The following is a 16,737-nucleotide window of genomic DNA, read 5'->3' as shown; positions in this document are numbered from 1 at the left end:
AGTACAAATTGGCAACATATAGAGACAGTCCCTACCCAACAGTGGGCTCACAGTCTAAAAGGGGGAGACAGAGACCAAACATACTAACAAAATAAAATAAATAGAATAGATATGTACAAATAAATTAAATAAATAAATAAATAAATAGAGTCAAAAAATATGTACAAACATATATACAGATGCTGTGGGGAAGGGAGGGAGGTAAGATGGGGGGATGGAGAGGGGGACGAGGGGGAGAGGAAGAAAGGGGCTCAGTCTGGGAAGGCCTCCTGGAGGAGGTGAGCTCTCAGCAGGGCCTTGAAGGGAGGAAGAGAGCTAGCTTGGCGGATGGGCAGAGGGAGGGCAGTTCCCACACTTCAGGTTTAAGGTTTGCTGCCCAAACCATCTTTACTATCCTTAGCACTCAATTTCATTCCCGTTCTCAGCACTTAGGTATTTATGTGTTTCTTCAATTACTCATCTATTTTCATCCCGATTAATTTACGTACTTTATCCACATTTCTTCCACAATTATTTGTAAATCATTTTTGTCTGCCTTTTTATCCCCATTTTGTAATTTATTTATATTAATGTCTGTCTCCCTCCTCCCCCAGACTGTAAGCTCGTTGTGGGCAGGAGATGTGTCTGCTTATTGTTGTGCTGTACTTTCCCAAGCACTTAGTACAGTGGTCTGCACATAGTAAGCGCTCGATTAATACAACTGAATGAATGAATTTAAGCTTCTGAAAAGCATGTGTTTTGCCTCCGGGGGTACTCTCCTCCGGGCTCAGTACTGTTTGGGCAAGTCACTTCACTTCTCTGTGCCTCAGTTACCTCATCTGTAAAATAGGGATTAAGACTGTGAGCCCCCGGTGGGACATCCTGATCACCCTGTAACCTCCCCAGCGCTTCGAACAGTGCTTTGCACATAGTAAGCGCTTAACAAATGCTGTCATTATTATTTTGCATTCAGTAGTTACTCAGTAAATACCACTGTTGATGATGATAATGTAGAGTCCTAAACGATTAAAAAGGTAATCCTGGCGCAGCATGCTGGCCCGCACCCAACTCTGAACATTTGACACAAACATTTTAAGCACAACAATGAGATTCTCCCGCACATAAATGTTGTGGGGATGAGAAAGCGTTTTGGAAAAACAAGCGTCAAGTAGAAGATACGCTTCATAAATGTGACATTTCAAAATAAACGCATGGATCGTGGTACCCCACTGCCTCTTAAGGGACTGATACCCCTCAAACGCAAATACATTTATTCTTCACAGAAGCCGAGGTATCTTAACCGAGGTTTAGCCAAAGGGTGCATCTCAAGTGCATTCATTCATTCGTATTTATTGAGCGCTTACTGTGTGCAAAGCACTGTACTAAATGCTTGGGTACAACAACAGACACATTCCTGCCCACAACGAGCTTGCAGTCTAGAGGGGGAGACAGACATTAATAGATAAATGAATTTATGAACGTGCAACCTCGACAGGTCCCACAGTTATTTTTAGATCACAGTGTTTTTTTCCAATGTTCAGCTGGTTGGAGGGCTCATGTTTCAGGATTTTTCCGAGCATTTATTTGGTTTTAGCGATCACTCTCAACCGATCATGCGTGGCTCAGTGGAAAGAGCCCAGGCTTGGGAGTCAGAGGTCACGGGTTCTAATCCTGGCTCTGCCACTTGTCCGCTGTGTGACTGGGCAAGTGGCTTAACTTCTCTGTGCCTCAGTTACCTCATCTGTAAAATGGGGATTAAGACTGTGAGCCCCATGTGGGACAACCTGATTCCTTGCATGCCCCCCAGCGCTTAGAACAGTGCTTGGCACAGAGTAAGCGCTTAACAAATGCTATTATTTTTTTTTTCACGCAGATGGCAAGAGTTTGGAATATATTCTAAGCGAACGTGTCCCCTCCCCAGACTTTTTTTTGTATGGTATTTGTTAAGCACTCACTATGATGTAATAATAATAATAATGGTATTTGTTAAGCACTTACTATGTGCAAAGCACTGTTCTAAGCGCTGGGGAGGTTACAAGGTGATCAGGTTGTCCCACGGGGGGCTCACAGTTTTAATCCTCATTTTACAGATGAGGGAATGAGGGAACTGAGGCACAGAGAAGTGAAGTGACTTGCCCAAAGTCACACAGCTGACAGTTGGCGGAGTCAGGATTTGAACCGATGACCTGTGACTCCAAAGCCCTTGCTCTTTCCACTGAGCCACACTGCTTCTCCAAGCGCTTATTAGAAGCGCTCAATAAAAACGATTAATAATAATGTGCCAGGAACTGTACTAAACGCTAATCAGGTCGGACACAGTCCATGTCCTACGTGAGGCTCACAGTCTTAAATCCCCATTTTATAGATGAGGGAACTGAGGCACGGAACTTCTACACTATCGAAGCACCAAGGCGTAATGGAAAGAGCCCGCGCCTGGGAGTCGGGTCATGGGTTCTAATCCCCGTACTGCCGCTTGTCTGCTGTGTGACCATGGGCAAGTCACTTCTCTGGACCTCAGTTCCCTCATCTGAGAAATGGGGATTGAGACTGTGAGCCCCACGTGGGATAACGTTTCATTCGTTCATTCAATCGTATTTATTGAGCGCTGACTGTGTACAGAGCACTGTGCTACGTGCTTGGAAAGTACAATTCGGCAACAGATACAGTCCCTACCCAACAACGGGCTCACAGTCTAGAAGGAGGAGTGACAGACAACAAAACCAAACAAGTGGACAGGCATCAATACCATCAAAATAAAGAGGATTATAGATATATATACATTATTAATAAAATATAATAAATATATATAAATATACACAAGTGCTGTGGGGGGGTAGGGCAGAGGGAGGGAGATGGGGCGATGGGGAGGGAAGAGACAACTTGTACTTCCCAAGCGCTTAGTACAGTGCTCGGCACACAGTAAGCACTCAATAAATACGATTGAATGAATTAATTAATTAATTAAAAGAGCAGATGAAAAGGGGGGCTCAGTCTGGAAAGGCCTCCTGGAGGTGATACAACCTTGTACCTACCCCTGCGTTTACAACAGTGCTTGGCACATAGTAACAAATACCATCATTACATTATCATTATTACAGTGCCTAGCACATAGTAGAAAAAAGAAGCAGCGAGGCTCAATGCAGAGCACGGGCTTTGGAATCAGAGGTCACGGGTTCAAATCTCCGCTCCGCCAATTGTCAGCTGTGTGACTTTGGGCAAGTCACTTCACTTCTCTGGGCCTCAGCTACCTCAACTGTAAAATGGGGATTAAGACTGTGGGCCCCCCGTGGGACAACCTGATCACCTTGTAACCTCCCCAGTGCTTAGAACAGTGCTTTGCACATAGTAAGCGCTTAACAAATACCATTAGTATTATTATATTACATTATAGTAAGTGCTTAACAAATACCATACAAAAAAAGTTGGAGGGGGGGGAGGGGACACATTCGCTTAGAATATATTCCAAACTCTTGCTATCTGCGTAAAAAAAAATAATAATAGCATTTGTTAAGCGCTTACTCTGTGCCAAGCACTGTTCTAAGAGCTGGGGGGCATGCAAGGAATCAGGTTGTCCCACACGGGGCTCACAGTCTTAATCCCCATTTTACAGATGAGGTAACTGAGGCACAGAGAACTTAAGCCACTTGCCCACACAGCTGACAAGTGGTAGAGTCAGGAACAATAATAATAATAATAATGGCATTTTTAAAGCACTTACTATGTGCGAAGCACTGTTCCCAAGCGCTTAATAAATGCCATTATTATTCATTCAATCGTATTTATTGAGCACTTACTGTGTGCAGAGCACTGTGCTAAGCGCTTGGGAAGTGCAAGTTGTCATTATAGTAAGCGCTTAAATCAATCAATCAATCGTATTTATTGAGCGCTTACTGTGTTTAGAGCACTGTACTAAGTGCTTGGGAAGTCCAAGTTGGCAACATATAGAGACAGTCCCTACCCAACAGTGGGCTCACAGTCTAGAAGGGGGAGACAGAGAACAAAAACAAACATATTAACAAAATAAAACAGAATAGATATGTACAAGTAAAATAAATAGAGTAATAAATATGTACAAACATATATATAGGTGCTGTGGGGAACGGAAGGGGGTAAGATGGGGGGATGGAGAGGGGGACGAGGGGGTGAGGAAGGAGGGGGCTCCGTCTGGGAAGGCCAAATACCATCAATATCAATCAATTAATCAATCGTATTTATTGAGCGCTTACTGTGTGCAGAGCACTGTACTAAGCGCTTGGGAAGTACAAGTTGGCAACATAGAGAGACAGTCCCTACCCAACAGTGGGCTCACGGTCTAAAAGGGGGAGACAGAGAACAAAACGAAACATACTAACAAAATAAAATAGAATAGATATGTACAAGTAAAATAAATAGAGTAATAAATATGCACAAACATATATACAAGTGCTGTGGGGAGGGGAAGGAGGTAAGATGGGAGGATGGAGAGGGGGGTGAGGGGGACAGGAAGGAGGGGGCTCAGTCTGGGAAGGCCAAATACCATCACAATCAATCAATCGTATTTATTGAGCGCTTACTGTGTGCAGAGCACTGGACTAAGCGCTTGGGAAGTACAATTTGGCAACATATAGAGACAGTCCCTACCCAATAGTGGGCTCACAGTCTAAAAGGGGGAGACAGAGAACAAAACCAAACATACTAACAAAATAAAATAATAGAATAGATATGTACAAGTAAAATAGAGTAATAAATATGTACAAACATATATACAGGTGCTGTGGGGAAGGGAAAGAGGTAAGATGGGGGGGGATGGAGAGGGGGACGAGGGGGTGAGGAAGGAGGGGGCTCAGTCTGGGAAGGCCAAATACCATCACAATCAATCAATCAATCGTATTTATTGAGCGCTTACTGTGTGCAGAGCACTGGACTAAGCGCTTGGGAAGTACAAGTTGGCAACATATAGAGACGGTCCCTACCCAACAGTGGGCTCACAGTCCAGAGGGGGGAGACAGAGAACAAAACCAAACATACCAACAAAATAAACAGAATACATATGTACAAGTAAAATAAATAAATAGAGTAATAAATCTGTACAAACATATATACAGGTGCTGTGGGGAAGGGAAGGAGGTAAGACAGGGGGGGATGGAGAGGGGGACGAGGGGGTTAGGAAGGAGGGGGCCCAGTCTGGGAAGGCCAAATACCATCACTACATTATTATTATTATTATTATTATTACAGTGCCCAGCACACGGTAAGCGCTTAACAGACATTATTATTAAACTGATTTTCCACAAGGATGCAAAAAACGAGTAAACGAAGTTAGGGCACCAGAGGAGTCCTGTCAGGCCTGCCCCTTGCCCACTCCGAGCCGCCATTTCCGGCGGCGGCCTCCACTTCCGGTTGGGCCCAGCCCCCTGTGGAGGAAAGCCCCACAATGGCGGCCGCCGCCCGATGACGAGCAAAGCTCTCGATGAAGAGCTAACTCCTCTCCCCGCGGGTCCGCCCCACTTACTCTTCATCCTCAGCCCCTCTTCTTGGACGGAAGCGCGAGGGAAGGGGAGCTACCCGAGGCAGGCTCCCACCCTAGGCCCTCCCGTCGGAGGAGGTTGGGGCCGCCATGTTGTATCCCCGTCGCCCCGGCAACCGCCGGCCCCTCCGCCCTGATTGTGTCCGCCGCGCCCCTTCGCTGTGCGCAGGCGCGCGCGGGTGGGCGGGGCTACCCGTTGCTAGGCGCCGAGCCGGCCCAAAGTCACACAGCTGACAAGGGGTTAGGCCTCGATTAGAACCCAAGCGCTTAATAAATGCCATTATTATTATTATTAATTCATTCAATCGTATTTATCGAGCCCTACTATGTGCAGAGCACTGGACTAAGCGCTTGGGAAGTACAAGTTGGTATTCTAGTAAGCGCTTAAATCAATCAATCGTATTTATTGAGCGCTTACTGTGTGCAGAGCACTGGACTAAGCACTTGGGAAGGACAAGTTGGCATTATAGTAAGCACTTAACAAATCAATCAATCAATCGTATTTATTGAGTGCTTACTGTGTGCAGAACACTGTACTAAGCGCTTGGGAAGTACAAGTTGGCAAGATATAGAGACAGTCCCTACCCAACAGTGGGCTCACAGTCTAGAAGCGGGAGACAGAGAACAAAACCAAACATATTAACAAAATAAAATAAATGGAATAAATATGTACAAGTAAAATAAATAGAGTTGCTAGGCACCGAGCCGGCCCACCCTCTCTTCCGGTTTTCCCCTACCCAAGTGATTTAATCAATCAATCAATCAATCAATCGATCGATCAATCATATTTATTGAGCGCTTACTGTGTGCAGAGCACTGTACTAAGCACTTGGGAAGTACAAGTGGGCAACATATAGAGACGGTCCCCACCCAACAGTGGGCTCATGGTCTAGAAGGGGGAGACAGAGAACAAACAATAATAATAATAATGATGGCATTTATTAAGCGCTTACTATGTGCAAAGCACTGTTCTAGGTGCTGGGGAGGTTACAAGGTGATCAGGTTGTCCCACGGGGGGCTCACAGTCTTCATCTCCATTTTACACATGAGGTAACTGAGGCCCAGAGAAGTGAAGTGACTTGCCCAAAGTCAAACAGATGACAAGTGGCGGAGCAGGGATTTGAACCCCTGACCTCTGACTCCAAAGCCCAGGCTCTTTCCCCTGAGCCACACTGCTTCTCTAAACAAAACAAAACATATTAACAAAATAAAATAAATAGAATAAATATGTACAAGTAAAATAAATAAATACATAGAGTAATAAATACGTGCAAACATGTATACATATATACAGGTATATACATATATACAGGTTTAAGTGATTGAAACCTGATTCCGTGGCACTTGGCCTCACCTGATTCAGAAACGTAGAGCCCAGTACTCGATTTGGAAGTCATAAGGGGGCTGCTCCTTTCCATCATTGATTTTAATATCTGTCTTTCCCTCTAGGCCGTCATTATGGCACGTGTTAAGCGCTTACTATGTGCCAAGCACCTTGCAATTACTACGTGTCAAGCTGGGATAGAGACAAGGTAATCAGGTTGGACGCGGTCCCTGTCCCACGTGGGTTCACAGTCCAAGTCGCAAGAGGATTTAACCCCATTTTACAGATGAAGTAAATGAGGCATAGATGAGTGACTTGTCCAATGTCATTCATTCATTCAATCGTCTTTATTGAGCGCTTACTGTGTGCAGAGCACTGGACTAAGCGCTTGGGAAGTACAAATTGGGAACATATAGAGATGGTCCCTACCCAACAGTGGGCTCACAGTCTAGAAGGGGGACACAGAAAACAAAACCAAACATATTAACAAAATAAAATAAATAGAATAAATATGTACAAGTAAAATAGAGTAATGAATACGTGCAAACATATATACATATATACAGGTATATACATATATACAGGTTTAAGTGATTGAAGTGATTGAAACAAGTGACTTGTCCAATGTCATTCATTCATTCAATTGTATTTATTGAGCGCTTACTGTGTGCAGAGCACTGTACTAAGCACTTGGGAAGTACAAGTTGGCAACATATTCATTCATTCATTCAATCGTATTTATTGAGCGCTTACTGTGTGCAGAGCACTGTACTAAGCGCTTGGGAAGTACAAGTTGGCAACATATAGAGATGGTCCCTACCCAACAGTGGGCTCACAGTCTAGAGGGGGGAGACAGAGAACAAAACAAAACATATTAACAAAACAAAATATTTATTGAGTCCTTACTATGTGCAGAGCACTGTACTAAGAGCTTGGGAAGTACAAGTAGGCAACATATAGAGACAGTCCCTACCCAACAACGGGCTCACAGTCTAGAAAGGGGAGAAAGACAACAAAACAAAACATGTAGACATATGGCACGCGCGAAGGCACACAGGCCTCTGGGAATAGCCAGAATAAGAATCAGTCAACTCTACAATTTCCCCAATCCTTAATCTATTTTAAAGTCTGTCCCCTCCTCCCCATCCCTTTTTTAACAGTATCCATTAAATGCTTACTATGCACCAGGCACTTTACTAAGCGCTGGTGTAGGTACAAGCTGATCCGGTTGGACGCAGTCCACTTCCCGCATCCGACTCACAGTCCTAATCCACAATTACTATGTGTCAAGCTGTTATTTTAGCGTGTCTCTCCCACTAAATAGTAAGTTCCTTGAGGACAGGGATCTCGTCCACTAATTCTGTTGTACACTCCCGTACACTTAGTACAGCGCTCTGCAAACACGGGTCCCCTTCTAGACTGTAAGCCCAATGTTAGGTAGGGGTCGTCTCTATATGTTGCCAACTTGTACTTCCCAAGCGCTTAGTCCGGTGTTCTGCACACAGTAAGGGCTCAATAAATATGATTGAATGAATGAATAGAGAGAAGGTACTCAGGTTGGACGTGGTCCCTGTCCCACGTGGGTTCACGGTCCAAGTTGGAAGAGGATTTAACCCCATTTTAAGTATGGGATGAAGTAAATGAGGCATAGATGAGTGACTTGTCCAACGTCACAAAGCTGATGAGTGACAGAGTGGGCAAACCTTCAATGATTACCCATTCCTCTGCATCAAGCTGAAACTCCTGACCTGGCCATTTCATTCATTCATTCATTCAATCGTATTTATTGAGCGCTTACTGTGTGCAGAGCGCTGTACTAAGCGCTTGGGAAGTACAAATCGGCAACAATTTCTTCTGAAGCAATCCTACTCATCCACTTCTCGATCCTCTCTAGCTAGCCTATCTATTCACATGGTTCATTCTTATTCTCCCGCTCCTGACCTCTTTCTTGTTCACACTCTTCCCTGCTGCCTAGAGCTCCTATTTCAAATTCGACAAACCTCAGCCCTTTCGATTTTCAAAGTCCTTCTAAAATTATATCTCCTCGATGGGTTCTTCCCCAGATAATTTCCTCAGTTTACATCTTCCCAAATGTCCCTTCATCATCATCATCATCATCATCAATTGTATTTATTGAGTGCTTACTGTGTGCACAGCACTGTACTAAGCGCTTGGGAAGTACAAGTTGGCAACATATAGAGACAGTCCCTACCCAACAGTGGGCTCACAGTCTAAAAGGGGGAGACAGAGAACAAAACCAAACATACTAACATAATAAAATAAATAGAATAGATATGTACAAGTAAAATAAATAAATAAATAAATAGAGTAACAAATATGTACAAACATACATATATACAGGTGCTGTGGGGAAGGGAACATGTACTTCCCTTCAGAACATGTACTTCCCAAGCGCTTAGTACAGTGCTCTGAACACAGTAAGCACTCAATAAATACGATTGATGGATGGATTGTGCTATCTAAGCACTTAAGTCCTCTAAAAGTCTGTAGCACATAAAGAGAGAAGATGGTAGTAAGATATTAGTACATAGCTTACATGCTCTATTACCTAAGTACAAATTCTTTCATATATCTCCTTCCACCTACCAGAAATTTATTTTAGTGTATTTCCAGTTAGACTGTAAACATACTGAAAGCCATTAGTACTGTAGTATTCTCCCAAATGTTTAGCTCAGTGCTCTGCACCCACTAGGCGCTCAGAAAATATTTATAGTTGTTTGGGCATTTGCGGAGCTAAGGATAAAACAGGGAAAGAAAACACAATCTCCAATGTGAAAACAATCTAACTTGTTTTCAAGTTACGACTGATTGAATTCTGGGTAAAGAGCTGAATAAAGAGCTGAATCCGTGTCTTTCCTAATCCGAGATAATTGTTCATTTATTTAAGACATGCCATTACTGAGTCAGAACTGTGGCCCACCCAGCCAAGTATTCTGACTCTGACAGTGGCATAGGATGATTGGAGGGCCAATGTGATGGTCATCCTCTTTGATAGTGGTCCAGTGGTTTAAAGATGGACCTTATAAAATCCTGATCTTTCCCTCTAGTAACTCAGCATAGTACACTCATCCTTTTGTTCTCTGTCTCCCCCTTTTAGACTGTGAGCCCACTGTTGGGTAGGGACTGTCTCTATATGTTGCCAACTTGTCCTTCCCAAGCGCTTAGTCCAGTGCTCTGCACACAGTAAGCTCTCAATAAATACGATTGATTGATTGATTGATTGATCCTAGAATCTATCCAAAATTATCTCGAACCTGTTCACATAGTGAGTAGATCCCAGGCCTGGGAATCAGAGGGTTATACATTCCTAATCCTGGCTCTCCTTCCTCCTTCCTCTCCCCCTCCTCCCCCTCCCCATCACCCCCGCCTTACCTCCTTCCCCTCCCCACAGCACCTGTATATATGTTTGTACAGATTTATTACTCCATTTATTTTACTTGTACATATTTGCTATTCTATTTATTTTATTTTGTTAATATGTTTTGTTTTGTTCTCTGTCTCCCCCATCTAGACTGTGAGCCCGCTGTTGGGTAGGGACCGTTTCTATATGTTGCCAACTTGTACTTCCCGAGCGCTTAGTCCAGTGCTCTGCACACAGTAAGCGCTCAATAAATACGATTGAATGAATGAATGAATGAATGGCTCTGCCTCGTCTGTTGTGTAACCTTGGGCAAGTCACTTCACTTCTCTGTGCCTCAGTTACTTCATCTGTGAGACTGTGAGCCCCATGTGGGACAGGGACTGTGTCCAACCTGACTTGCTTGTATCCACCCCAGTGCTTAGTACAGTGTCTAGCACATAGTAAGTGCTTAACAAATGTCATCATCTCCTCTAGGAAGCCATTCCTGACAAATGTCTCCTCTCCCTATCCTTCTTTTCTCCCATCTTTATCACTTGCATCCATACCTTCTAGGCACTTTGGTACTCACTCCACCCCCACAGCACTTATGTTCCTATCCTTATACTCTGTTTTTTTTTTCTCCCCATTAGATAGTAAACTCCTTGAAGGCAGGGATCATTTCTAACTTCTCTGTTGTTATACTCTCTCAAGTGCTTAGTACAGTATTCTGTGCACAGTAAGCACTCAGTGAATACCATTGATTGGTTTTTTAATTATTTTTAATGTAAAAAATCATTTTTTGCTTCTTCTTGTAAAAAATGCCTTTGATTTCAACAGTTCCTGGAAGAAAGAAAGAAGTTGTCAACGAATCACAGTTTAAAACAATAATAATAATAATGGTACTTCTTAAACACTTACTATGTGCCAAGTACTGTTGTAAACACTGTGATAGATACAAGATAGTCAGGTTGGACACAGTCCCTGTCCCTCACAGGGCTCACACTCATAATCCCCATTTTACAGATGATGTAACTGAGGCCCAGAGAAGTGAAATGGCTTGCCCAAGGTCACGCAGCAGACATAAATACGACTGAATGAATGAATGTGGCAGAGTCAGGATTAGAACCCCTGACCCTCTGACTTTCAGGCCAGTGCCTTATCCACTAAACCACACTGCTTCTCCTTTTAAAGTGTTCATCATTTCAGTTGGTGAAATAATATAAAAAAATTGTTTATTTTTTGTGCTTTAAAATGGTAGGGGGGGGGGGGGAGAAACAGTAATCCTTTGGGAGGTGGTTATAAATCACCTATGAACATTATTAAGAATGAAATATTAAATCTCCTGTCATGAAATGATTTTCTCCACAATCTGTAACATCTGGAACTATCTTCATCTTGCTTTTGGGTTTTGGTATTGATTTATCATCATGACCCTGTACATATTGTATGGTAAACACTTCATTTTTCACCAGGACTTCAGCACTGAAACTGTCCTGATCTCTGGTGGTTTGGGTGGGCCACTACACTTGCGTTCAAATCCTCTGAAAAGTTGGTATTTCTAAGGAATCAATAATTTGGAAGGAGCTACTCACTATTCTCAACACAATCCAACTCTATCTCTGTCGGTAAGAGCATAAATAAAATAGAATGAAAGGAAAACAACATGAAATTTAGAAGCGGCAGGTGGGAGTAGATCCAGGTATAGAGTAGCAAATTAATGTGTGCATAAAATTGGTTTAGGTGTCAACTGGCCCACTGTTGGGTAGGGACTGTCTCTATATGTTGCCAACTTGGACTTCCCAAGCGCTTAGTACAGTGCTCTGCACACAGTAAGTGCTCAATAAATACGATTGAATGAATGAATGAACTGTATTGACAACAATCTTCTTGCTCTCCCCTACTTCAAAATCTAATTGAAGGCACATCTCCTCCAAGGAGCCGTCCCTGCCTAAGCCCTCCTCTCCTCTTCTCCCACTCACTTCTGCGCCATTGATCAATAAATGCAATCATTCGTATTTATTGAGCACTTACTGTTTTCAGAGCACTGTACCAAGCGCTTGGGAAGTACAAGTTGGCAACACATAGAGACGGTCCCTACCCAACAGTGGGCTCACAGTCTAGAAGGGGGAGACATCATTATTATATTATTATTAATCCCTATTAATCCCTATTTTACAGATGAGGGACTTGAGGTACAGAGAAGGGCACACAGCAGACGTGACAGCGGAATTAGAACGCAGGTCCTTCTGACTCTTGTCACTCAGACACGCACACACTCATATAAAAATGCTTTTACTTGCTCCTTCATTCATCCTCCCTCCCATCCCCAAAGCACATATGTACATATCTGTGTATATCTATAATTTATTTATATTTATTTATATTAATGTCTGTCTCCCCATCTAGACTGTGAGCTTGCTGTGGGCTCATGTATCTTTGTTATTATAGTGTACTCTTCCAAGTGTTTAGTACAGTGCCTTGCACACAGTAAGCACTCAATAAATATGACTGACTGAATGAATGAATGTGTTAGTTTTGAGGGTTTTTTTAAATGGTATTTATTAAGTTCTTACTAGGTGCCAGGCACTACACTAAATGCTGGGATAGATACAAGTTAATCTGGCTGAACACAGTCCATGTCCCACATGTGGCGCAGTGGAAGGAGCAAGGGCTTTGGAGTCAGAGGTGATGGGTTCAAATCCCTGCTCTGCCACTTCAATCAATCGTATTTATTGAGCGCTTACTATGTGCAGAGCACTGTACTAAGCGCTTGGGAAGTACAAATTGGCAACACATAGAGACAGTCCCTACCCAACAGTGGGCTCACAGTCTAAAAGACTGCCACTTGTTAGCTGTGCGACTTTGGACGAGTCACTTAACTTCTCTGTGCCTCAGTTACCCCATCTGTAAAATGGGGATGAAGACTGTGAGCCGCCACCCGTGGGACAACCTGATCACCTTGTAACCTCCCCAGTGCTTAGAACAGTGCTTTGCACATAGTGAGTACTTAATAAATGCCATCATTATTATTATTAAAGTCTTAACCTCCATTTTATAGATGAGGTAACTGAGCAGCAGAGAAGGAAACTGACTTGCCCAAGGTCACACAGCAGGCAAGTGGCAGAGCTGGGATTAGAACCCAGGTCCTCCGACTCCCAGCCCCCTGCTCCTTCCATTTCTCTCAGCTCATTGTGGAATGCATATATATATATATATCAGGTGAAAGACAGAAATCTTACACGTGGACCCTGGCCTCAAGAAGCTAAAAATCAATCAATCAATCAATCGTATTTATTGAGCGCTTACTGTGTGCAGAGCACTGTACTAAGCGCTTGGGAAGTACAACTTGGCAACATATAGAGACAGTCCCTACCCAACAGTGGGCTCACAGTCTAAAAGAAAATCCAATAGAGATGATTACAAGCTAAATTAGACAATAAGGATCCCTGTTGGGGTAGTTGGGGATGGGGAGGGAGCTGACAGATGGTTCTTAGGGAAGCAGCGTGGCTTAGTGGAAAGAGCCCGGGCTTGGGAGCCTAGAGGTCATGGGTTCTAATCCTGTCTCTGCCACTTGTCAGCTGTGTGACTTTGGGCAAGTCACGTCACTTCTCTGGGCCTCAGTTACCTCCTCTGGAAAATGGGGATTAAGACTGTGAGCCCCACATGGGACAACCTTTTAGAATGTGAGCCCACTGCTGGGTAGGGACTGTCTCTATATGTTACCAACTTGTACTTCCCAAGCGCTTAGTACAGTGCTGTGCACACAGTAAGCGCTCAATAAATACGATTGATGATGATGATGATCACCTTGTATCCCCACCAGCGCTTAGAGCAGTGCTTCACACATAGTAAGCATTTAACAAATGCAATCAATCGTATTTATTGAGTGCTTACTGTGTGTAGAACACTGTACCAAGCGCTTGGGAAGTACAAGTTGGCAACACATATTTATTTATTTTACTTGTACATATCTATTCAATTTATTTTATTTTGTTAGTATGTTTGGTTTTGTTCTCTGTCTCCCCCTTTCAGACTGTGAGCCCACTGTTGGGTAGGGACTGTCTCTATATGTTGCCAATTTGTACTTCCCAAGCGCTTAGTCCAGTGCTCTGCACACAGTAAGCGCTCAATAAGTACGATTGATGATGATGACGATAGAGACGGTCCCTACCCAACAGTGGGCTCACAGTCTAGAAGCGGGAGACATCATTATTATATTATTATTAATCCCTATTTTACAGATGAGGGAACTGAGGTACAGAGAAGGGCACACAGCAGACGTGACAGCGGAATTAGAACCCAGGTCCTTCTGACTCTTGTCACTCAGACACACACACACTCATATAAAAATGAAAAATTTCCAACTTCACCGATGCCTCTGGCTGATTGAGACTGTGAGCCCCATGTGGGACAGGGACTGTGTCCAACCTGATTAGCTTGTATCCACCTCGGCGCTTAGTACAGCACCTGGCGTAGATTAAGTGCCTAACAAATACCATCATTATTATTACAGATGAGGTAACTGAAAGCACAGAAAAGTGAAGTGATTCGCTCAAAGTCACCCAACAGACAAGTGGCAGAGTCAGAATTAGAAGCCAGTTTTTCTGACCTTGGGCCTTGGAGTCAGAGGATCTGGGTTCCAATCCCAGTTCTGCCAACTGCTTGCTGTGTGACCTTGGGTAAGTCTATTAACTTCTCTGTGCCTCAGCTGTAAAATGAGAATTAAATCCCTGTTCTCCTTCCTATTTAGGCTGTAATCCCCATAATACAGTGCCTGGAACATAGTAGGTGCTTCACAAATACCATAATTATCCATAATTATCATGTGAGACAGGGACAGAGTCTGACCCAATTAACAAGTAGTAAATGCTTAACAAATACCAGTTATTATTTTAACTGTTATTTTAGTTTTAGGAAGGTAGCATAAGTAATTCATTATCATTATTATTATTATTAATTGTATTTATTGAGTTTTTATTGTGTGCAAAGCACCGTAATAATAATAATAATAATAATAATAATAATAATAATAATGCCATTTATTAAGCGCTTACTATGTGCAAAGCACTATGCTAAGCGCTCGGGAGAGTAAAATATAACAGACCCATTCCCTGAACAAATCGAACTCACAGTCTACAGGGGGAGACAGGCATTAACATAAATCGATCAATCAATAAATCAACCAATAAATAAATAACAGACGCATATAGATAGCTAATCAGTGGTATTTTTTGAGCTTCCACTGAATGCAAACCACTACATTAAGTTCTTGAGAAAGAACTACAGAAGTAAAACGCATTTTTACTCACTACCGATGTTTACAGGATCTTTCTGGCCTCTAACCACAATTATTACCTTCTTTTGTTTTAAAGGACCGGATAATTTGCATATCGGAAAATATGCAAAGCCCCCTTCCCACTTCCTCGTGAACCTTTTGTTCTTGGATAAATTCGGCTTTTTTTGTAGGTGGCTCCGCTCTGGGGTTTTCCAAAGGACTTTATAGTAAGCGCTTAACAAATACCATTATTAGTATTATTATTAGCAAGACCAAAAGCTTAATTTTCCTGATTTAAAAGATTTTAGAGACAATAGAAACTGCATTTTTCTCATGGTAAAAATTCTAGGAAGAAAAAGGCTTGCAGTGGCCGGTTAGCTCAGTTGGTTAGAGCGTGGTGCTAATAACGCCAAGGTCGCGGGTTCGATCCCCGTACGGGCCATGTGAGTTTTCCTTTTTTCTTCTTATATTTATTTTAAAACTTCTTCTTAATTTTATTTTTCAGGTTCCGTAGAAACGATCAGAACAAAACGCAGTGGTTGAAAACGTGACTGAGCTAAAGCCGAGCAAAGAGAAATAAGAGTAAGAATTTTGTGCCTAATTCTTCAGTGACATTAAAACGGGTAAAATAAACGTGGCCAAGGTTAACCCCTGCACTGTTTGTGGAAGGTATCAATCAATCCATCAATCGTATTTATTGAGCGCTTACTGTGTGCAGAGCACTGTACTAAGCGCTTGGGAAGTGCAAGTTGGCAACATATAGAGACAGTCCCTACCCAACAGTGGGCTCACAGTCTAAAAGCAGGAGACAGAGAACAAAACCAAATATACTAACAAAATAAAATAAATAGAATAGATATGTACAAGTAAAATAAATAAATAGATAAATAGAGTAATAAATATGTACAAACATATATACATATATACAGGTGCTGTGGGGAAGGGAAGGAGGTAAGATGGGGGATGGAGATGAAGGAACTGATGAAGGAACTGAGGCACAGAGAATCAATCAATCAATCGTATTTATTGAGCGCTTACTGTGTGCAGAGCACTGTACTAAGCGCTTGGGAAGTTCAAGTTGGCAACATATAGAGACAGTCCCTACCCAACAGTGGGCTCACAGTCTAAAAGGGGGAGACAGGGAACAAAACCAAACATACTAACAAAATAAAATAAATAGAATAGATATGTACAAGGAAAATAAATAGAGTAATAAATATGTACAAATATGTAGGTATGTGGATCTTCTCTCTGCTGCAGTGAATGACTACTGTATGGTAATTCCCAAACTT

The 16,737-nt window shown here is 42.7% G+C and overlaps 1 protein-coding gene and 1 non-coding gene across 6 annotated transcripts in view; one reads left to right on the top strand and one right to left on the bottom strand.

Moving 5' to 3' along the window:
• Positions 1-5,579, bottom strand: part of MOK (MOK protein kinase) — a 62,112-nt gene extending 56,533 nt beyond the window's left edge. For all 5 annotated transcript variants that reach the window (XM_038751934.1, XM_038751935.1, XM_038751936.1 and 2 more), the window contains exon 1: positions 5,471-5,579. In XM_038751934.1, the coding sequence (XP_038607862.1) occupies positions 5,471-5,477 (7 nt within the window). In that variant the 5' untranslated portion in view covers positions 5,478-5,579. The remainder of the gene's footprint in view (positions 1-5,470) is intronic.
• A 10,234-nt stretch (positions 5,580-15,813) lies between these two features.
• On the top strand, positions 15,814-15,887 carry TRNAI-AAU. The gene has a single exon. It is a non-coding gene; the product is annotated as a tRNA-Ile (tRNA).
• The last annotated feature ends 850 nt before the right edge of the window (positions 15,888-16,737 follow it).

The sequence above is a fragment of the Tachyglossus aculeatus genome, chromosome 1 (assembly GCF_015852505.1).
Source record: "Tachyglossus aculeatus isolate mTacAcu1 chromosome 1, mTacAcu1.pri, whole genome shotgun sequence".
Lineage (NCBI taxonomy): Eukaryota > Metazoa > Chordata > Mammalia > Monotremata > Tachyglossidae > Tachyglossus > Tachyglossus aculeatus.
Note: the sequence above shows the minus strand (reverse complement) of the source record. Positions and strands in the feature narration are given on the sequence as shown.